Raw genomic sequence first — 22,705 nt, forward strand, 5'->3', positions numbered from 1 at the left:
TTCCTGCCCGGCCGGGCGAGAGGGAGGGAAGCGCCACCCGCCCACTGGCTTCCTGGGGGAGGCGGCCGCGCTGTCCCAGCCGCCCCGACGGGACGGGGCGGGTGCGGCTTCCTCCTCCTCCTGGGTCCATCATCCCCTGCCGGGCCAGCTGGGAGGCTGGGACTGCGGAGCGCAGGGCAAGAAGCCCCCATGGCCGGTGAGAGCTTCGCGGTCCCGTCCCGGACGGGCTCGTGTGTGTGTGTGTGTGTGTGTGTGTGCTTCTATTTTGGGGGTGGGGGGCTAGAGAGAAAGACCCTCCCGCAACCCCCAAATCGCGCTTAGCATCCCCGCTTCCCATCCAGACGATCCGGGCGGGGGTCGGGCGCTGGAGGGTGGGGGTGGTTTGGATTGGCACTGGGTGCCCCTCCGTCCACACGACCTTGGAGACCCCCGGGAAGACAGAAGCGGGGTTTGGTGCGACCCGCAAGCTGGCAAACGCCACCTTCCCTTTTTTTTGCAACCTGCGTGTCTCGCGCAAATCCTTCCCACCTCTTGCTGGCAAAGGATGGGGAAGCCCAACGCGCGTTTGGCTTTGCAGAAGTTTGGGGTGCAAGATTCAAAAGGGGGTGTAGAGAGAGAGGGAAGGGGGGGCAGGACATGAAGACTATTTGGGGGGGGGGGCTGGCAGTGATTGGGGTCCCCCAGGAGCGCCAGATAGAGATGGGTGGCGTTGGCTTTGCAGTTGGGGTGCGGGCTTGAACAGGGGGTGTCAAGGGAGGGAGGGAAGGAGGAGAGAAAAAGGAAGGGAGGGAGGAAAGAAAGAAGGAAAGGAAGGGAAGCTGGGAAGGAAGGAAGGGAGGAGAGAAAGGACGGAAGGAGAGAAGGGAGCTAGGAAGGAAGGAGAAAAGAGAGAGGCTAGGAAGTTAGAAAAGAAGGGAGGAGAGAAAGGAAGGAAGGAAGGAAGGAGAAAGAAAGGAAGGGAGGAAGGAGAGAAAGGGAAGCTAGGAAATAAGGAAGGGAGGAGACAAAAAGGAAGGGAGGAAGGAAGGAAGGAAGGAAGGAAGGAAGGAAGGAAGGAAGGAAGGAAGGAAGGAGAGAACATAAAGACTAGGGGGGGCTGGCAGTGATTGGGGACACCCAGGTCCCAGATAGATGCATGGCATTAGCTTTGCAGAAGTTGGGGTGCAAACTTCAGAAGCGGGGTGCAAAGACAGGGAAGGGGGTGCAGGATAGGAAGACTGGGGGGGGGGTCTGGCAGAGATCGGAGGGCTCCCAGGACGAGATGCGTCTGCTTGTGTGTGCTTCGTTTGCTTGTTTGTTTGTTTTATTTATTTTGCAAAGTTGTGGGTCACACAACACGCCCACGCGTGCAAAATCGCAGCCTGGGATGGCTCATGGGGCAGAGCTCAAGCAATGTGTGTGTGTGTGTGTTTTCCCTCGGCAGGAAGCAGGGGGGAGGTTGGTGCCGCCACTTGAGCTCCTGCCAAGTTTGTCAATCCAAAGGAGAGGAGTCTTCTAGCGGTGTGTGTTTTTAACACACTCGCGCCAAAAATGCCCCTTTCGCAGGTCGGTCAATGTGTGTGCAAAACAGACGAGGAATGCAGCCCCTTGCAAGCAAGCAAGCCAGCCAGCCAGCCCCCGTTCAAACCTTAAAACACCCCCTCTTTTTTTTTTAAAGCAGAATTCTCACCCAGATCTTGCCTGTCTGCAAATTCACCCCCCCCCCAAAAAAAAATCCACAATTTTAATTTTCATCCCCCGAAATTTTAATCTTCTGCCGCTTTTCGGGCCCTTCGTTTTTATTTTAAAACTTTTTTTTTTGCATGTCAACATTCAGTGTGCTTCTGATAAACTTCCTTCCCAAGCCACATGTTGCAACATCTGGAGGCCTTAGGGCAGAATGTGTCTCGCCAGGGGGACGCAGCGCGGAGTTAAAAAGTGAATTATTAATTTATTTATTTGTTTAGAAAGCTGGACGGACGCCCCCAGAAGGGGCCGATTTGAATCTCCCTCACGCTCCTTTCTTTTTTGAAACTTTTAAAAAAAAAGAGAGATTCAAATTGGGCGTGTGAAGCTCAGATTTGGCAATGGTTTCATTTCCGTTCTCACGGCAGGCCGCGTGTTTTCCTCTGCATCGTTAAGAATATTTATTAATTGCTTCGCCTCCCTCTCTTTCAGCCTTACTGGCTCCCCTTAGTTCAGATTTATCACAGGAGGGGATGAAAGGACACGAAACCACTAAGAATTTTGTATGGATTATCGGTAGTCCTCGATTTATGACCACAATCGAGGCCCCAAAAGGCCTCTTGCTAAGCGAGACGGTTGCTAATTGAGTTGTGCGTATTTTTACGACCTTACTCGTAAAGGAATCGGTGCCGTCGTTAAAGAGAGTTACACGGTTGTTAAGGGAATCTATGGGTCAGAAGGTCGCAAGAGGGGAACGCACGACCCCCGTAGGACGTGACAGTTTACAGATAATCCTCAACTTAACAACCACAATAAAGGCCAAAATTTCTGTTGCTAAGCGAGACACGTGTTAAGTGCGTTTTGCCCCAGTTCCTCGGTTAAACGGATTCTGCCCCACTTTATGACCTTCCTTGCCACAGTTGTTAAGCGAAGCATTGTAGTTGTTTGAGCTAACAACACAGTCGTGAAGTGAATCTGGCTTCCTCGCTCGGGAGGGGATCACACCACCCCGGGACAGTGCAATTGTCGTAACTATGAGTCAGTTGCCAAGCGTCTGAATTTTGATCACCCGACCAGGGGGAATGGTCGTAAGTGTAGAAAGCGGATTTCGAATGGTCGCTGAACGGAGGGTTGTAAATTGAGGGTTGTAGGTATGGGGAGGCCTTTTTAAAATTTTAACGCGACATCTTAGTAATTTTTTTTGCTGACTGTTTAGCGACAATTTTAATAAGTGTAAAAGAAGGGCGTTTTTCTTTTTTTTTAATTGATCGTTTCTTCGGAAGCTGATAAGCCTTGTGTGGTCTTTGTGGATGACGTTTGGATGGCGTTAGCAATTTTTCCTCCGAGGTTTGCGGTGGGAATGTGATTTCCTGCCCAGATGTGATATCTAAATCTGAGATAGACCCAGTGCACAACCACAGAAATATAATAGGGGCAGGTTTTGGGGTGCATTAGTTAAAAAAAATGGGGGAAGCAGTGTGTTTAGCAAAGGGAGGATGAATTTCACACAGCATTTCCATTACAGTCTATCGTGTTTCCCCCAAAATAAGACACGGTCTTGTTTTTGTTTTGTTTTTAATTATTTTATTTTGTTTACACAAACGTAACATCTTTGCAACACGTTATACTTCGTTTACACGTGTTGGTGTGTGTGTGTGTGGAGTGCTGGCTTTGTTGCTGTAAGCGGGTTGGTTGGCTGTGTTGTTATATCTTGATTAGTTGATGGAGTTGATGTATGCAGATTAGTTGGCTGTTTGGTAACATCCTGTGTGGCTGAGGTACTAGCTGTGTGCCCATTAGTCAACAAAACCAGCACTCCACACACACCCCAACAATATGTATAGAAAGACGGCAGCTCCGATCACGCTTTGCTCGCACAAGCCCGAAGCCGAAGGCACCAGCCTGAAGATGGTGAGTGGGACCTTGTCGAAATGTTGCCAAGATACTCTCAATCTTACACGGGAAAAGAGTACAAATACGCCAAGGCCTGCATACGTGTGTGTATATATATGTGTGTGTGTGTGTGTGTGTTGTATTTGTGCTGATAAATAAATAAAGGGAGACTAGTATAGATCTATTTCAAGCTATTTAGCTCTCATCAGCTAGCCATACCCTTACTGGGATTTGAACCTGGGCTGTATTACATATTAGGCAGATGTGTTAGCCACTAAGCCACAGGCTCTCCTCCTTATCAGCTATATACTATATATATCAGCTATACATATGTGTGTGTGTGTGTGTTGTATTTGTGCTGATGAAAAAAATAAAGGGAGACTAGTATAGATCTATTTCAAGCTATTTACCTCTCATCAGCTAGCCATACCCTTACTGGGATTTGAATATATATATAATAACACCGGTTAAAAACTGTCAAGGCGTGGCCTGTTACCCAAGAGGAAAACCCCCTCTAAAATCTCAGTTTGTCTCATTGCATTCAGTGGTTAAAATGGCTTGTCTTGGTCCTCTTGTTTGAACAACTGGCCTACCTTCCAGGGTTGTTGTGTAGATCACTGATAGATCTATAGGCAGCCCTGGACTTACAACCATTTGTTTAGTGACAATTCAAAGTTGCAGCGCCAATGAAAAAAGGACAGTTGTTCACACTTACGACCGTCGAATCACGTGATCAAAATTTAAACCTTTGGCAACTGTCTCATATTTATGACGGTTGCAGTGTCCCGGAGTCCCTTTTGCCACCTTCTGACAAGCAAAGTCAGGTTCACTTAACGACCCTGTTACTAATTTAACATCTCCGGTGATTCACGTTAATAGTCGTGCCCCCCAAAAGTCGCAAAGTGAGACAAAATGCATTCAACGACTGCTTTGCTTAGCAGTCAAAATTTGGGCTTCGGGGTCGTAAGTCGAGAACCACCTGAAAAATACAGAATATAACTAGATATACCTGCTTTAGGCCCAATTGGGGAATGTAGTCTGTCCAGTTTCCAGATAAATTCTAGCATCCCCAAAAAATGGCTGATTTTCTATTAAAAAAAGGAGACTATTTGGCTGGTGTTTTTTTTGCTTTTCACAAAACTATAAAGAATGTCAAGTTGTTTAGGCATAAACGAGTTTTGTTTCCGTCTCTCCTTTGGGGCAGTCGGGGCCACGTATTTTGAATTCCTCGCTCTGTCCGCCCCTGCGGTAGAAAAGACTTTCAAACAGATTAACAGGAAGAGGGGAAAGTGGGGGGAAAAAAAAGATTTAAATTTGATTCTCGGGGCAATGAATGTCCTCGCTGGTGTTTCGAAGGGCAGATTGTGCAATCTCCAAGGGACTCTGTGCACTGATAACATCTCCCCAGGATTGCAAATAAAATAATTTTACTGCGAAGGAAATTTGCAATATGCAAATATCCAGAGATATCAGTTCCAAAGCAAAGAATACTAATATAATAATATATATATATATATATATATATATATATATATATATATATATATATATATATATATATATATATATATATATATATATATATATATATATATATATATATATATATATATATATTGTAATGGGACGCTGTGGCTAAGACGCTAAGCTTGTCAATCGGAAAGATTGGCAGTTCGGCGGTTCGAATCCCTAGCGCCGCATAACGGAGTGAGCTCCCGTGACTTGTCCCAGCTCCTGCCAATCTAACAGTTTGAAAACACATAAAAATCCTCTCTCCTGGATTAGTTTCCATCTGTTCCTTTATTGCAACGTTAATTTTTTCAACAGACTCTGTTGTGGCCCACCAACGGCCAGTGGAGCTGGCAGCAGATTCGGACAGTGAGGAGGGTTGGGGAGGAACATGGACCAGTCCTGGAGTCTGGGGAAGGCTCTGAGGAGGGCTCTGTGTCGGGCGGGCCAGGGCCGTATGCCAATTATCAGCTGCCTTCAGAGTCAGACAGCAGTAAGGCAGAGGAACAGCTGGAGCCTGTTCCCAGTGTGCGCATGCGCAGAGTTGCCAGACGAAGGGAACAGCTAAAGAACAGGGGTCGACTTGGGAGTAAGGTCACAGGTGGACGATGAATGGCCCCTCCCAGAGGAAATCAAAGAGGAGCGAAAGGGGAGTGGAGTTTGCAGGAGGCCATTAGTTCGCTTAATTGGTGAATGGCCCCTCCCAGAGGAAATAAAAGGAGCGAAAGGGGAGTGGAGTTCGCAGGAGGCCATTAGTTCGCTTCATTGGTTCGTGACTCTCCGAGGCTCCTGGCCAAGTTCTGCAGAGATCGGCCTGGCAGCTCTCCAAGTCAGATAAGGTCTGTGACCGTAAATCCTCCCTCGAAAGACTTTGCTGGAGGTGAAGGAGCAGAATTCACGGCAAATTAATCAAAGGGGTTTTTGCCGGGACAAGGAGTTGGCTTCAGGCTCTTGCGAAGCCTCGGTCAGAACAAGCACCAGGGTTGCAAAAGTCGTAGCCAAACCCTTGATGTCAGAGACTCATGCAAGCAAGTCTGGTTGGGTTTTCCCAGTCACTCGAGAGTGAGTCAACAACTTCCTTTTACCAGGGAAGACAAAACGACGACATTTCATTCTCGCACCCACAAATCCCAGGGTGAATTTTGAAGAAGGAAACGTGGGTCAAGGCAACAGCCAAAATATTCCACCCTGCTCTAATTCTTCAGAGAAAGATGTTAAAAATTGAGGCAATCAAGATGGGGTTTGGAAATAAATAAATAAATATATATATGTATATATGTATGTGTATGTGTATGTGTATGTGTATGTGTATGTGTATGTGTATGTATGTATGTATGTATGTATGTATGTATGTATGTATGTATATATATATATATATATATATATATATATATATATATATATATATATATGTGTGTGTGTGTGTGTTGCATTTGTGCTGATAAATAAATAAAGGGAGACTAGTATAGATCTATTTCAAGCTATTTAGCTCTCATCAGCTAGCCATACACTTACTGGAATTGAATATATATATGTGTATTTTCAGGTCTTTTCCCGTGTAAGATTACGCGGAAAAAGACCCGAATACAAGACCAGCTATATATATAGCTGATAAAGGAGGAGAGCCTGTGGCTTAGTGGCTAATACAACTGCCTGATATGTAACACAGCCGAGGTTCAATTCCCAGTAAGGGTATGGCTATCTGATGAGAGCTAAATAGCTTGAAATAGATCTATACTAGTCTTCCTTTATTTATTTATTAGCACAAATGCAACATACACACACACACACATACACTTCTATTTTCCCCCCACAAAGCTTTGCTCGCAAAATTAGAAACATAATACAGTCCTCAGTTCATTTTGTGACCATTCAAAGTTACGACGGCACTGAAAAAAAGGGATTTATGGTTGTTTTTCGCACGACTGTAGCCACTAAATAAGGTTTTAGGCTTCTGCAAAAGGCCCCATCCTTTCTAATAAATGGCAAGAGTGCACTGTACCTACCTCGCTGTTATTTAAAGGAAAAAAATTGGGCAATTTAGCAGCAATTGAAAAAGCTGGAAGCCGAGAAGGACGACTGGCAAATGGATTTTGGTGCAGGGAGAAAAAAAAAAAAAAAAAAGCTTTGGAGAGTTTGCCCATCCTTGGAAATGTAACTGCTATGCTGATCATCTCCTTGTCCAAAAATGTCACCCAACGTGTTTAACGGAAGGGTGGGGTGAGATTGATGGAACAAAGCTAACCAGGTATTTACCGTAAGTAGAATTTATCTAAGTGGACAAGAATTCCAACATCTGGCTTCTTCCTGGTTGAAACTTAGGCAAAATTGAGAGGGGAGGGGGCGGGAAATCAAACCAGGCTGAGATTAGCTAAGATGCTAAGCAGGAAAGGGGAGATCTCCCCCCCCCTCCCTGGAGTTTCTTAGCCAATCAGGGAAGGTGGGGGGGGGAAAAGCAGGTTGCCCCATCCACATCTGGTTGCCAAAGGATTTGAACTCGGGTTCAGCCTTTCAAAGTGGCCTTATTTCTGGCTGGTAACAGCTTTTTAATTCATCATTCAGCTCAGATCATCCTTAGCTTCCTTCCTTCCTTCCTTCCTTCTTTATCCTTTCTATTTCTTTCTATTTCTCTCTCTTTCTCTCCCCCCCCCTCTATCTATCTTTTTCTTTCCCTTTCCTTCTCTTTTTTCTTTATCTCCCCCTTTCCTCCCTCTCTCCCTTCTTTTCATTTTTCTTCCTTCCTTCCTTTTCTTTCTTTCTTTCTTTCTTTCTTTCTTTCTTTCTTTCTTTCTTTCTTTCTCTTGTTTTCTTTCTTATTTTCTTTCCTATTTCATTCCTTCCTTCCTTTCTTTTCTTTCTCTTGTTTTTTTATTTCTTTCTCTTGATTTCTTTCTTATTTTCTTTTTTATATCCTTTCTTCTCTTCTCTTTTCGTTTCTTTCTTATTCTCTCTCTCTCTCTCTCTCTCTCTGAAAGAGCTGTGGGTGAAGTGAGAAGGTCACCGAATGAAATGGCTTTTTTTTAATGCTTTGCCAGGCATCGTCGCAAAGAGAGTTTGTGGGCGAAGGAGAAACAAACAAAGCCGAGTCTGTTTGCGGGGGCCTTATTTCTCCTAAAAGCGCATTTGGGTGGCTGGACTATTTGGCTCAGACAGAAAAAGAGCAACGATTTCTTCATTTAAAAAAAACCCAAATCTCTCTAGACTTTTGTTCCATTGCCACATGCTGGGTATGTGACCCCGAAGCTCGCCTTGACCCTCCAGCCCTGGCAGCCAAATCTAGCTGACCGATTCGGTTCAAATTGTCAAAGGGTGTGAATCTTCCGCCGAGAATTCCTGCAGGTCTCTTGGCTCAGATTGCCAGTTGTTCCTTTCCTGCTATTTCCTTTAATCAGATTTTCTTTGATTTCCATTCTTGTGTTTTTCCATTTCTAACGTCCTATTCTGTTCCATTTTGCTCACCCTTCGAACAATGTGTTGGCTTGCGTTCCCACCTGCTTCTAAACACGGCTTTCTCAAGCACCCTTTGTCCTCGGATGGCTTAACCCTGGTTTAACCCAGCGGTCACCAACTGGTGGGCCGTGGGCCACTGTTGGTCTGTGAGACAAATTTGGTGATCCGCAGAAAAATTATTTGCCTTTTTTATATTGCGCTCCATCAGGGGTCCTCAACCTACGCCCCTGGGCTGGATACGTGTGATGAACGCTTGCTGCAGAGAGTCTCCCCCTTTCGGGGTCTTTTTGTGTGGGTCGGAGGGGGGCAGAAATTCCGACTTGGGGTCTGCTTCAGCCTCCTGGTGGGGGGCTTTGGGCGAAGGCTGGAGGGAAGCGGCGCTGGTGGGGAAGAGCCAGAGGGCCTCGTTCCAGTGGGACTGCATCATGGCCTGGAACTGGCTGACCATCTCAGCCCGCTGAGCCTCCAGGTGCCGTTCCCTGGTCTTGCACTCCTGCAGGTCTTCCCTCTGCTTGTAAAGCCTATGCTCCTAGTCCTCAGTGAGGTGCCTCTGCTGAGCCTCCTTCTCGGTCAGATCCAATTTGAACTGAGCTCTTTTGCCAATCGTTAGGCAGATCATAGGTTCTCCTGCTTGAGCAGGGCGCTGGACTAGAAGACCTCCAAGGTCCCTTCCATCTTATTCCTATCGTATCCTATCCTGTTTTTTGGATTAGAGGGAGAGGGGCTGCGTTTGCAACGGATGGTACTTTTGCAAAATATACCTCTTACGGGAAAAAAAATATTTCCTGCCAAGACATCAACAACCGAACCGAATTAGTGCCCATAGGATGGAACTTTCTGTTATTCGCGTGCAGCCGAAGTTCTGCTTTTTCCTCTCCCTCTTCCTCTCTGCTCCGGTGGCATTTGAGGACAGGACCGGAAATGTGAACATTTCTGCCCGCTGGGTTAATTAGACCCATGGCGCTGCAGCTTTTTGCAAAAATATTTGATGTATATATGTATTAAAGTGAAGTAAATAAGGATCAGATGGGGAAATTGTTGAGCTGCCTAAAATTCCCCAAAATTAGAGTGGGATGCCAAATCTGTTAAAAATGTGAGTTCCCGAAACCCCCAAAAAGGCCTTTTTGAGGCTTATTTGGTTTTGACTTAGGGGAAAACTCTTTCACACTTGTGTTTAGACTCTCTCTCTCTCTCTGGAAAATTTTGACGGTGCCCTCAGCATGGGCATCTATTTATTATTCATATTATGATTGTGACTTCATCACTCGGACTCTTTCCATTTTATTCAGGTTGGCCCGTTTTGGCTAGGCCTGCAGAGATTCAAAAAACAGCAGTCTGTTTTTTGACAGGCTGACGGACATGCCCTAAAAGGAAAGAAAAAAAAAAACCAGACCAGGTTGGAAGACGAGAATTCTGGGAGTTGAAGTCCACAAGTTTTAAAATTTCTGGCTGAGGGATTCTGGGAGTTGAAGTCCACAAGTCTTAAGGTTGGAGGCTGGGGAATTCTGGGAGTTGAAGTCTATAAAGTTTCTGGCAGAGGGATGCTGGGAAGTCCACAAGTCTTAAAGTTGGAGGCTGGGGAATTCTGGGAGTTGAAGTCCACGAGGCTTAAAAGTTTCTGACAGGGATTCTGGGACGTCAACGCCTTAACGTTGGAGGCTGGTGAATTCTGGGAGTTGAAGTCCATAAGTCTTAAAGTTTCTGATTGAGGGATTCTGGGAAGTCAACAAGTCTTAAGGTTGGAGGCTGCCGGATTCTGGGAGTTGAAGTCCATAAGTCTTATTCAGTCTGGGGAATTCTGGGAGTTGAAGTCAAATTTGGAGACCCCCAATCTAGACCACCAAGTGGGGTTGTCATTAGCTGTGCTCAACTAGTGCATGCCCCTTAAACATACTACTGGGATTACTGATACGATGGTCTTCCATTCTTCTCCATCCTAGGTGAGGACCTCTTGAACTGCGACAGGGCCTTCTCTCACCCGGATTGGCTAGTTGACATCGATTCCCGCCTTCGAAGCCAGGAGGAGGAGCTAACGCTGGTGAAATCGGCCTTAGCCGACGCCATACGGAGACTCAACGCCTACGACCAGCAGATCCCTTGGCTCAGACAGCACCTGTTGGACGGTGAGATGCTGTAGAGCAGAGATCTCCAAACTTGGCCACTTTAAGACTTGTGGACTTCAACTCCCAGAATTCCTCAGCCACCTGGCTGAGGAATTCTGGGAGTTGAAGTCCACGAGTCTCAAAGTTGCAGGCTTGGGAATTCTGGGAGTTGAAGTATGTGTATATATATATATATTCCTCTGCAGCAGATGCTAAAGAAACTGCTCTACTTCCAGGAAGCAACGATGCCCAGTGGATCCTACCTCCAGCTGCCTCCAAAAATTCCAGGTACTTTCCCGCAATATATGTATAATATACAGGTAGCCCTAGACTTACGAGGGTTCGTTTTGTGACCGTTCAAAGTTACAACGGTACTTAAAAAACGGGGCAGGACTGTTTCCCGCATTTAGGATCGTTGCAATATCAAGATTCAGACACCTGGCGACTGACTCATATTTATGACAATCATAGTTTCCCGGGAGTTAGGGTTAGGATTATTTAACCATTGAAGCTCAGGCCGACTGCTTCGGTGACTCCATCCAGCCCCCTCCTTCTCTGCCGTCCCCTTCTTCTTCTTTTGCCCTCCATCGTTCCCAGCATGAGGCTCTTCTCCAGGGAGTCCTTCTTCCTTCTCATCAGGTGGCCAAAGAGTTTCCTCTTCAGGATCTGGCCTTCTAAAGAGCAGTCAGGGTGGATTTCCTCTAGGACTGACCGGTTGGATGGCCTTGCAGTCCAAAGGACTCAATGCAGGAGTCTTCTTCTCCAGCACCAGAGTTCAAAGGCCTCCATTCTTTGGCACTCAGCCTTCCTTATGGTCCAACCTTCACAGCCATCCATTGCAACTGGGAAAACCACAGTCTCGACTAGATGCCCTTTTGATTGGCAGGGTGATGTCTCTGCTTTTTAGGATGCTGTCTAGATTTGCCATAGCACATCTGGGAAAACCCGAATCTAAAAGTTCCTAGATTTTCCCCACCCTAGTGAAAGTTCAAGTCCCTGCCCAGCACCCACATATCCGTCACACGATCCAAACAGGCACCGTCCAAAACTGGAGATGCTTCCCAGTCACACCATCGCAGCTGCAGGGCAAAGTGTCCTTGACTCTCTGAGAAAAGAATGTTATTTTGACTACATCTCACCCAGACTCCGTATGATTCCTCCCCTCCCGTTTTCCCACATTTCCCGTAGAAAATGTGGCAGGCCTTAGGGTTCGAATGTCAAAGATGGCTTCCAGGTCTGACACATGAGCCCAAATGAATTGCGATCCTTTTTGTCTGTCTACAGTTCGACCCTCGCCCCCAAATTAGGAAGCCACGAAGAACGGGCCTTGGAAGCAGAGAAGACGTCAAGAATCAGCGTTGGGACACAAACAGAGGACCTTAGGTTGCCAAGGAGAGACGGGGGAACGTCGCTTAGCAATGGAGGTCTTCAACGCGCAGAGGAGACCTTGCCTACGAGGGGAAAGTCCTCTCAGGACTCCTCAAATGCCGGCGAGATGGACTTGGCTGAAGGTCTCGGCGGTGGTTTCTCCTTCAGAGTGGCCAAGAACTCCTCCTGGCCACTAACCGAGACAGAGAACACGGCTTCCGAGCTAGAAACGGTCCAGGAGAATCCGGAAGCTCCAACCTACAACCAGCTTCCTTCCAACACGGGTCTCCAGGAAGCTCAAGATGTTGGAGAACCTCCTCCAGATGCCACCAAGGACAAACCTCCAAGCCCAGGGCGGTGGCGGCATGGGGGTCAGCCTCCAGGGTCGGGTTCCCCCACCCCGGAGCCCCCCTTGGAAGGGAGCAGCACCCCAGCTTCCCCGATCCCCAGCGTTCAGAATATGATGGCAGCCAAAAAGGAGCTGTGAGTTTATAAATATTAGCGGGAGATATTTGCGATGGGAGAAATTGATTTCCCCTCCCTGGATTTATACGGGGTTGGGGGAATGAACAATCTAGGGAGGTCCATTCATTTCCTGAAATTGCCAGCCTTGCGAGGTAGTCCTTTCCATTATCATGGTTTTCTCTTTTTCCCCTTGCATGAAATCTGACTTATTCTATTATTTTGTTTCCTCTTTCTTTTGCATTGCATTCGTCTTCCCCTTCTGCTCCGTTTCTTTTTCCTTCTTCCTTTGCGTTCAACCTGAGTCTTTCCTTTCTATTACATATAATACAATCTGCAATAGATATATTGATCTCTCTCTCTATTGTATTTCTTTTTTCCTTCTTCTTTTACATCAAACCTCTTTTCTTTCTGTTTTATTTGATTCCCTTCCTAGTTTGCATTAAACCCCCAGTTTTTTTCCTTTCAATTATTTTTTCCTTTTTTCCTTTGCATTACATCTGTCTTTCCTTCTTATGATATTTATTTTATCTTCTTCCTTTCACTCAAATCGGACTCTTCCCTTTCTATTATTTTTTTTCTTTCTTCCTTTGCATTAAATCTTACTCTTTTCCTTTCCCCCCTTTCCTCTCCTCTCTTCTTTCCTTTCCTTTCTTTTCCTTCCCCTTCCCTTTCCTTTATATTCCTTTCCTCTATCTTCCTTTCCCTCCCTTCCTTTCCTTTCCTTTCATTCCCTCTTTTCTTTTCCTTTCCTTTCTTTTTATTCCCTTCCCTTCCTTTCCTCTCTCTTCCTTTCCTTTCCTCTATCTTCCCTTCCTTCCTCTTCCCCTTTCTTTCTTTCCTTTCCTCTCTTTTTCTTTCCTCTTTTCCTTTCCTTTCCTTTCCTTTCCTTTCCTTTCATTCCCTTCCCTTCGTCTATCTTCCTTTCCTTTCCTCTATCTTTCTTTCTTTTCCTTTTCTCTTTTCCTTTCCTTTCATTCCTTTCCTTTCCGCTATCTTCCTTTCCTTTCCCCTCCCCTCCCTTCCTTTCCCTTGTTTTCCTTTCTTTTCCTTTCCTCTGTCTTCCTTTCTTTCCCCCTCCCCTCCCTTCCCTTCCTTTCCTCTATCTTCCTTTCCTTTCCTCCTTTTTCCTTTCACCTCTTCCTTTGCGTAATGTCAGATGTCTTTCCTTTCCAGGCTGCGAAGGAACAGCTCCTCCGACAAGCTGGCCAGGACCAAACAGCACCTCCAGAAGAAAGCAGCTTCAACTGCAAATCTTTTTAACCGGTCCAGCAGCCTCGAAAAGTGAGAGAAAAAAAAACACACACACCCTTGCATATAATACAGGTACTTCCTCGACTTACAACGGTTCATTTAGTGACCAATTGAAGTTTCAACGGCACTGAAAACAAATGGCTTATGACCGTTTTTTCACACTTAACGACCATGGCAACATCCCCACAGTCAACCTGATCCAAATTCCGACGCTTGGCAGTGGACTCGTATTTACGACGGTTGCAGCGTCCCCTTTTGCGACCTTCTGAGGAGCAACAGGGAAGCCAGGTTCACTTAACGACCATGTGGTTAATTGAACAGCTGCAGGGATTCCCTTAACAACGGTGGCAAAGAAAGGTCGCAAAATGTGGGGCAAGGTTTTGCTTAGCGACGGAAATTTTGGGCTCGATGGTCGTCCTAAGACGAGAACGGCCTGTCCATTTGCCCCAGGTCCCATTGTGGTTGGAGTGGATTTCAATCTAGTCTCTCTCACTTCTGGAGTGTTGGAATAGCCTTAAGATAGGATTAAGATAGAGAAAGATCTTGACAAACTTGAACATTGGGCAAACAAAATGAAATTCAATGGTGAAAAGAGTAAGGTTCTACATTTAGGCAACAAAAACGAAATGCACAAGTACAGTATAGGTGGTACCTGGCTCAGTAGTAGTAACTGTGAAAGGGATCTTGGAGTCCTAGTGGACAGCCATTTAAATAGGAGCCAGCCATGTGCAGCAGCTGCCAAAAAAGCCAACACAGTTCTAGGCTGCATAAACAGAGGGATAGAATCAAGATCGCGTGAAGGGTTAATACCACTTTATAATAATGCCTTGGTAAGTCCACACTTGGAATACTGCATTCAATTTTGGTCGCCACCATGTAGAAAAGATGTGGAGACTCTAGAAAGAGTGCAGAGAAGAGCAACAAAGATGATTAGGGGACTGGAGGCTAAAAGATATGAAGAACAGTTGCAGGAACTGGGTGTGTCTAGTTTAATGAAGAGAAGGACCAGGGGAGACATGATAGCAGTCTTCCAATATCTCGGGTTGCCACAAAGAAGAGGGAGTCAAGCTATTCTCCAAAGCACCTGAAGGCAGGACAAGAAGCAATGGGTGGAAACTAATCAAGGAGAGAAGCAACTTAGAACTGAGGAGAAACTTCCTGACAGTTAGAACAATGAACCAGTGGAATAGCTTGGATGGTTGTAAGTTCCGAGGGCCGGTCTTAAGTCACGTTCTTCAGTGCCCTTCTCACTTCGAACGGTCCCTGTGCGAAGCGTCGTAAGTCGAGGACTACCTGTACAGGAAAACAGAAAGGAAATAAGTCAAAAATAGAAAGTAATCATGTCGGATAAGCGGCAAACTTACTGATGTCCTCTTTTCATCTTGCAGCCGATCGAAGGATCCTACCTTAAGTCCCGGTGAGTTTATAGCTGTGTTTGCGTTTTTGCATTTTGCGTGTTTTTTTTCCTCAAGGACCAGGATGAGGGGCGCTGGTCCCACCTCTGAAGTTGAAGGACCGGGGCTGCCAATGGTCACTCAGAGGCCCCTGAACCCCTGAGATGAGTGGAAAATAAATCTGATAACCTATATATATATATATGTGTGTGTGTGTGTGTGTGTGTGTGTGTGTGTGTGTTGTATTTGTGCTGGCATACCAGGGGTTGTAACACAAATACATATATCTATATATCTCTATCTATCTATCTATCTATCTATCTATCTATCTATCTATCTATCTATATGTTGTATTTGTACTGATAAATAAAGGGAGACTAGTATAGATCTATTTCGAGCTAATTAGCTCTCATCATCTATCTATCTATATGTTGTATTTGTACTGATAAATAAAGGGAGACTAGTATAGATCTATTTCGAGCTAATTAGCTCTCATCAGCTAGCCATACCCTTACTGGGATTTGATAGATATATCTATCTAGCTATCTAGCGCAAAAAACTGCACTACTAGGAAATTGTATATTTTAAGAAGGTTCTTGGTTGATGCTTAAGATGCTGTCAGCATCCCGTATCAACCATTAGCACCAGTCAAAATGCATTTGTGATGCATTTTTGAATGTTCAGTTGGCTGAGTTTCATGTTTATTGAATAATAATAATAATAATAATAATAATAATAATAATAATAATAATAATAATTTATGCCAAAAGAATGCCAAATTGTCTCTTTCTGTTCTTCCTTACAGGACCGACGAGTTCTCGGCGTTTGAATTATAACCTGGGTGAGGCCCTTATAACCCGGTTCAGGGAGTGGGTTTAATGAGCGGTGGGTGGGAGACGGTTGGCCCTGATACTTGGGGTCTGGTAAGGTATTCCTCAACGTACGACCGCCATTGACAATGTCTTTGGTTCAGAAATGGGATATTTGTCAGCAAAGAATGCCCATTGCAGGCCACAAATTTGCTTAACGCCATGCTGTCTGCTTAATGACTACCGCAAAAACGGTCATGATGGCCTTACAAGTTGTAATTTGAGGACTATTGTTAGAAAGGAAGAATCAACTTTGCCCTCTGACCCACGTGCTGTTTTCCTACATAAAGAGATATTATTTTAGTATTTTACTTTACTTTATTGTGTCACCTTATACACGAACTACCGGTATAATGTTTTACTTTACTTCAAGGAAGGAAGGAAAGAAAGGAAGGAAGGAAGGAAGGGAAGGAAGGAAGGAAGAAAGGAAGGGAAGGAAGGAAAGGAAGGAAGGAAGGAAGGAAGGGAAGGAAGGAAGGAAGGAAGGAAGGAAGGAAAGGAAGGAAGGAAGGGAAGGAAGGAAGGAAGGAAGGAAGGAAGGAAGGAAGGAAGGAAGGAAGGAAGGAAGGAAGGATGGATGGATTTGGAAGGGACTTTGAAGATCTTCTAGTCCTACCCCCTGCTTAGGCAGGAAACCCTACACCACTTCAGACAAATGGCTATCCAACATCTTCTTTAAAAACTTCCAGTGTTGGCGCATTCACAACTTCGGGAGGCCAGTCGTTCCGCTGGTCAATTGTTTTGAAGCTTCATGCGAAAAAGTTCTGTGTTGCGATTCTTTCTCTCCTCTCTCTCCCTTCAGAAGGACTTTCCATCAAGATGTTTCTGCGTGGACGTCCCATCACCATGTACATCCCTTCCGACTTCCACAACTATGAAGATTTGCGCATGGAGCTGCCAACTCAGAAGCTGCAGCTGGACTGGGTGTATCCTTCACAGGTGCAAGGTTTTCGGGCATCCTTCCCCTTTCCCCAAGCTTAGGTTTCCTCATCCTAGGCAACTTTCAGCCACTGTGGCATTCTGGGAATTGCAGTCCCAACAGCTTTCAACGGCCTACCGTATCTTTCGGAGTATAAGACGCACCAAGATTTTGAAGAGGCAAATTTTTTTAAAAAAGGTTTTGAACTCTGCAACTTCCCCCAAACGGCCCATTTTTTGCGAAAACAGGCCCGTTTTTTCTCACCAAAAGGACATGCATAGCCTTTAGGAGGCTTGTAGAGTGCTCCTGGGGGCTGGGGGGCAGAAAACGGGCCCATTATTTGTCAAAAAAAGGGCATGCATAGCTTTTAGGAGGCTTATAGGGTGCTCCTGGGGGCTGAGGGAGGGCAAAATTGAGCGAAAAACTGGGTGTTTTTCGCTCATTTCTGCCCCTCCCCAGCCCCCAGGAGCACTCTATAAGCCTCCTAAAGGCTATGCACAGCCATTTTTGCAAAGGGAGTGGGGTTTCAGGAGACCAAAAATGCTGTATTTAGTGTATAAGACGCACCCAGATTTTCAGCCTCATTTGAGGGGAAAGGGTGCATCTTGTACTCTGAACAGTAGGTCACAGCAGGATGTCAAACTCAAAGCCTGGGGGGACCGGATCCAGCCTGCGGAGTGCTTAGATCCGGCCCACGGGGCGTCCTGGAAACAGTGAAGGACCAGCACTTGGTGCCTCTGCCAGTGAAAACGGAGCTCAGGCGGGCCACGCCCACCCTCCCCAAGCTCCGTTTTTACTGGCAAAGGGCTGCAGGAGGCCGTCGCAGCCGGAAACGGAGCCTCGATGAGTGACGTCGAGCTGGCCGCGCCCCCCGGCCACCCGCTAACCCCTGAGGTCAAACACAACCCTCGATGAGATTGAGTTTGACACCCCTGGCCTAGGTTGCGCTCAAACGCATCGTAAAAGGGTCACACGCTTTTTCTTAACGCCTCTCCAGCTACGGTTACCGGGGTCGGGATTGCCGTTCCAACCTCTACGTCTTAACGTCCGGGGAGTTGGTGTACTTCATTGCCTGCGTGGTGGTGCTGTACCACGTCCAGAAGCGCACACAGCGCCACTATCTTCGCCACACCGACTGTGTGCGCTGGTGAGTGGGTGGGATTAGCGCAGAGTCACCCAGTTAGCTTTCCTGTCTGAGGCGGGACTAGAACTCGCAGGCTCCTGGTGATTAGCGTAAAAGCCGCCCAGATGGCTTTCATGCCTAATGAGAAACTAGAACTCCCAGGCTTCTGGTGATTGGCCCAAAGTCACCCAGCTGGCTTTCATGCCTAATGAGGAACTAGAACTCCCAGTTTCTGGGTGATTGGCCCAAAGCCACCCAGATGGTTTTCATGCTTAATGAGGAACTAGAACTCCCAGTCTTCAGATTTCCTGTCCAAGGCGGGACTAGAACTCACCGTACCCTGGTGATTGGTGCAAAAGCCACCCAGATGCCTTTCATGCCTAATGAGGAACTAGAATTCCCAGGCTTCGGGTGATTGGCCCAAAGTCACCCAGCTGGCTTTCATGCCTAAGCAGGAACTAGAACTCGCAGGCTCCTGGTGATTGGCTCAAAGTCATCCAAATGGCTTCCATGCTTAACGTGAGACTAGAACTCACCTTCTCCTTGACGATTGACCAAAGTCACCCAGCTGGCTTTCATGCCTAATGAGGAACTAGAACTCACTGTCTCCTGGTGACTTCCAAAGTCACCCAACCGGCTTTCATGCCGAAGGCAGGACTAGAACTCCTTGTCTCCTGGTTTCTCCTTCGATGTTGGATAGACTTTGAAAAGGTTTCCAAGGGTTTCCCCAGACCAATTTTGTACATTTGTCGTAGCCTTGCAGTGCATCCTGACGGAGTCCGTGTGGCCTCGGGGCAGATGGCCGGCGTGGACAAAGACGGCAAGGTAACCCCACTGTTAGCACAGTCAGGAATGCTATAGCTAGTTTGTAAAAAGAATTTAAAATTTGTAACAAAACAATTAAAAAAAAATTGCAAAACAAAACCAAAACAACCCCAGCTGTAGACATTCTTTTTCTCCTGTTTCAGCTTTGATGCTCAGAAATGCTAATATGGGTTTTTTTTTGGGGGGGTGGGATCTTTCCTGCAGCCGCTGCAGCCCTTCGTTCACATCTGGGACTCCATCACGCTTCTGACCTTACAGCAAATCGGTCTGGGCAGCTTCGAGAGAGGCGTTGGGTCCCTGGCCTTCTCCACGGCGGTAAGTGTTAAGTCCCCCCTGCTTGAAAGGGAGGCTGGAAAGGAAGAATAAACCCCCTCACTTTTGCAGAACCTCTCAATCCGGATTGCGGTGTTGGGTTGCACCCTTGGCGGCATCTCTTCACCCCATCTCCCAAGTTTTTTTTCCCCTCACATTCTAGCTGTCTTTTTTACAACCCCCTCAAAAAAAAATCCCCTTCTGAGCCAATCCATTGTGCAGCCGAGGGCTCAGCTGCCTCTTATCTGCCAGTTGCCTAAAGCTACATTAATAGAATCTAGCACATCCGAAAGTACAAATCTCCACTGTCTCCTTTACAGCCTGAGAAACTAGGGAGGGTCCCTTCTGAGCCTCTTTCTCCATCCATTGTGCAGCCGAGGGCTCAGCTGTCTCTTATCTAACTTTTCCCTTGGCAGCGTTCCTTCGTCCAGTCTCCCAGGGTCTTTCTCCTTTACATCTGAAGATACTAGGGAGGGTCCCTTCTGAGCCTCTTTCTATATCCATTATTGCAGCTGAGAGATTGTCCCTCTCTTATCTGACCCTTCCCTTGGCATCTTTTCATCTAGCCCTCAAGGTCTTTCACACATACTATTACAGCCATCTCCTTTACAGCCTGGGAAACTAGGGAGGGTCCCTTCTGAGTCCTTTTCTCCGTCCATTATGCAGATGTGGGCTCAGTTGTCTCTTATCTGCCTTCAGTGGCATCTTTTCATCCATCCCCCAAGGTCTTTCCCACACACTATTACAGCCATCTCCTTTACAGTCCGAGAAACTAGGGAGGGTTCCTTCTGAACCTCTTTCTCCATCCATTATGCAGCTGAGGGTTCGGCCATCTCTTATCTAACCCTTCCCTTGGCATCTTTTCATCCATCCCTCAAGGTCTTTCTCACACATTATTACACCATCTCCTTTACAGCCTGAGAAACTAGGGAGGGCCCCTTCTGAGCTTGTCCCATTAGCCCAGCTGTCTCTTAACTGCCTGTTCCTGGACAGGATCTCGAACCCTGACTCCCTAAGACTTCCTCCTTTACATCCTGGGAAATTAGAGAGGGTCCTTTCTGAGCCCTTTTCTCCGTCCGTTAGGCAGTTGTGGGCTCAGCTGTCTCTTATCTGCCTGTTCCTTCGATGGCATCTTTTCATCCATCCCTCAAGGTCTTTCCCGCATACCATTCCAACCTGACCTGCCGTTCTTTCCCTCCCCCCCCCCCATCAGGATGAGGGCGCCTACCTGTGTGTGATTGATGAGTCCAATGAACACATGCTGTCCGTGTGGGATTGTGTCCGTGGCACCAAGCACGCCGAAATCAAGGTGAGGGGTGGAAAAAGCCAGATGTGGGGTGGCTCTTACTGGCTTGTAAGGCAGATGTTTTTGTTTTTTTAAGTGGGAGGAGCATGTAGGAATGGAAGCATACCTGACCAGCAAAGTCAATTCATTGAACGACCGTGTCACTAACTTAACAACCGTGGGGATCCACTTTTAGCCACAGTGGCAAGAAACGGTCATAAAATAGGGCAAAAACTCCCTTAACAACTGTCTCGCTTAGCAGCGGGCTCAATTGTGGACGTAACCGAGGGCGACCTATATTTGCAGGCATGACGGCTGCACCCGTGACTTGGGATTTTGATCCCGCGGGATCCATCCGTTGCGCACAGGTGAATGAATCCTGAAGGATCCCATCGATTTTTTTTGCTCTTCCTTTTCCTATCCAGAGCACCAATGAATCCGTCCTGATGGTGGAGTTTAATCCCCAAGACAGTAGCAACATCATCACCGCTGGAAAATCCCACGTCTATTTCTGGACCTGGGTGGGAAGCAGCTTAACCAAGAAACAGGGGATCTTTGGGGTAAAAGAATCTTGGATGGATGGATGGATGGGTGGGTGGATGGCTAGAGATAGATAGATGATAGATGATAGATATAAAGATATATAGAGATACTCTAGATATAGTATAGATAAAGAGATGGATGGATAGATGATAGATAGATAGATAGATAGATAGATAGATAGATAGATAGATAGATAGATAGATAGATGATAGATAGATAGATGATAGATAAGATATATATATATATATATAGTATAAAGATAAAGAGATAGATAGATAGATAGATAGATAGATAGATAGATAGATAGATAGATAGATATAAAGATATAAAGATATATAGAGATACTCTAGATATAGTATAGATAAAGGGATGGATGGATGGATGGATGGATAGATAGATAGATAGATAGATAGATAGATAGATAGATGATAGATAAATAGATAAATATTAAATAGATAGATAGATAGATAGATAGATAGATAGATAGATAGATAGATAGATAGATAGATGATAGATGATAGATAAAGATATATAGAGATACTCTAGATATAGTATAAAGGTAAACAGGTAGGTAGGTAGGTAGGTAGGTAGGTAAGTAGATGATGATAGATAGATAGATAGATAATAGATAGATAGATAGATAGATAGATAGATAGATAGATAGATAGATAGATAGATAGATAGATTAGATTAGAGATAAACAGAAAGACAGACAAACAATTTTGATTTTGACCCACCTTTCCTCTTCCCCTCGGTTTCCCTTCCCAGAAATACAAGAAACCCAAATTCATCCAGTGCTTTGTGTTCGACACCAACGGGGACGTCCTCACCGGAGATTCCGAAGGCAACATCCTGACCTGGGCCAGGGCGGCGGCCGACATTCGCACCTTGGGCAAGGGGGCGAAAGGTAGGCCAGTTGGGAGAGGCCGGGGACTGTCGTCCGGATGGGGAAGATGGACGTTAGATGGCAATTGTGGGGCCGTCTTTCCTTCCTCTCGCAGAGACCTATCAGATCAGCAAGCAGACCCACGCTCACGAGGGAAGCATCTTCTGTCTCTGCCTGTGCCATGATGGCTCCGTGCTGAGCGGGGGTGGCAAGGACCGTCGTTTGGTTCAGTGGAGCCCCCTCCTCACTGTCCTGCAGGAGGTGGAGGTAAGCGTGTTTGTGTGTGTGTGTGGCGGGGGGGGGGAAACAGACTTCAGGAGGGGCACCTCAGCACAAGTTGCTTGGCATATTTGTTTCCCCTCTCTAATGGGGACTAGGGCCTTGCAAAGTCTCAGAAGGGGATTGTTAGCCCTTTGAGGTGGTCTATCTCAGGGAAACAAAGTTATGAATACTAGTCCAGCAGATTCGGACAGTGAGGAGGGTTGGGGAGGAACCTGGGCCAGTCCTAGAGTCTGGGGAAGGCGGGCTCTGTGTTGGAGGCAGAGAGGGGGCCAGGGCTGTCTGACAGTTATCAGCTGCCTTCGGAGTCAGACATCAGTGAGGCAGAAGAACAGCTGGAGCCTGTTCCCAGTGTGCGCATGCGCAGAGCTGCCAGACGAAGGGAACAGCTAAAGAACAGGGGTCGACTTGGGAGTAAGGCCACAGGTGGATGATGAATGGCCCCTCCCAGAGGAAATAAAAGAGGAGCGACAGGGGAGTGGAGTTTGCAGGAGACTCGCTTAATGGCCCATGGCAATCGAGGCCGTCCAAATGGACGTGGCTCACTTTAATGTCCATCTTGCTGAT

The 22,705-nt window shown here is 46.4% G+C and overlaps 1 protein-coding gene across 1 annotated transcript in view; it reads left to right on the plus strand.

Annotated features, from left to right (window-relative positions):
- Positions 1-22,705, plus strand: part of EML3 (EMAP like 3) — a 32,591-nt gene that overhangs the window by 353 nt on the left and 9,533 nt on the right. Inside the window, 16 exon segments of the mRNA XM_081968133.1 lie at positions 2-106; positions 108-196; positions 10,458-10,640; positions 10,826-10,907; positions 11,904-12,470; positions 13,626-13,733; positions 15,092-15,120; positions 15,903-15,938; positions 16,769-16,892; positions 17,883-18,032; positions 18,764-18,833; positions 19,038-19,148; positions 20,359-20,454; positions 20,856-20,990; positions 21,742-21,880; positions 21,975-22,126. Of these exon segments, the coding sequence (XP_081824259.1) occupies positions 2-106; positions 108-196; positions 10,458-10,640; positions 10,826-10,907; positions 11,904-12,470; positions 13,626-13,733; positions 15,092-15,120; positions 15,903-15,938; positions 16,769-16,892; positions 17,883-18,032; positions 18,764-18,833; positions 19,038-19,148; positions 20,359-20,454; positions 20,856-20,990; positions 21,742-21,880; positions 21,975-22,126 (2,176 nt within the window).

Source organism: Natrix helvetica, assembly GCF_964273705.1.
Source record: "Natrix helvetica genome assembly, chromosome: 16".
Lineage (NCBI taxonomy): Eukaryota > Metazoa > Chordata > Lepidosauria > Squamata > Natricidae > Natrix > Natrix helvetica.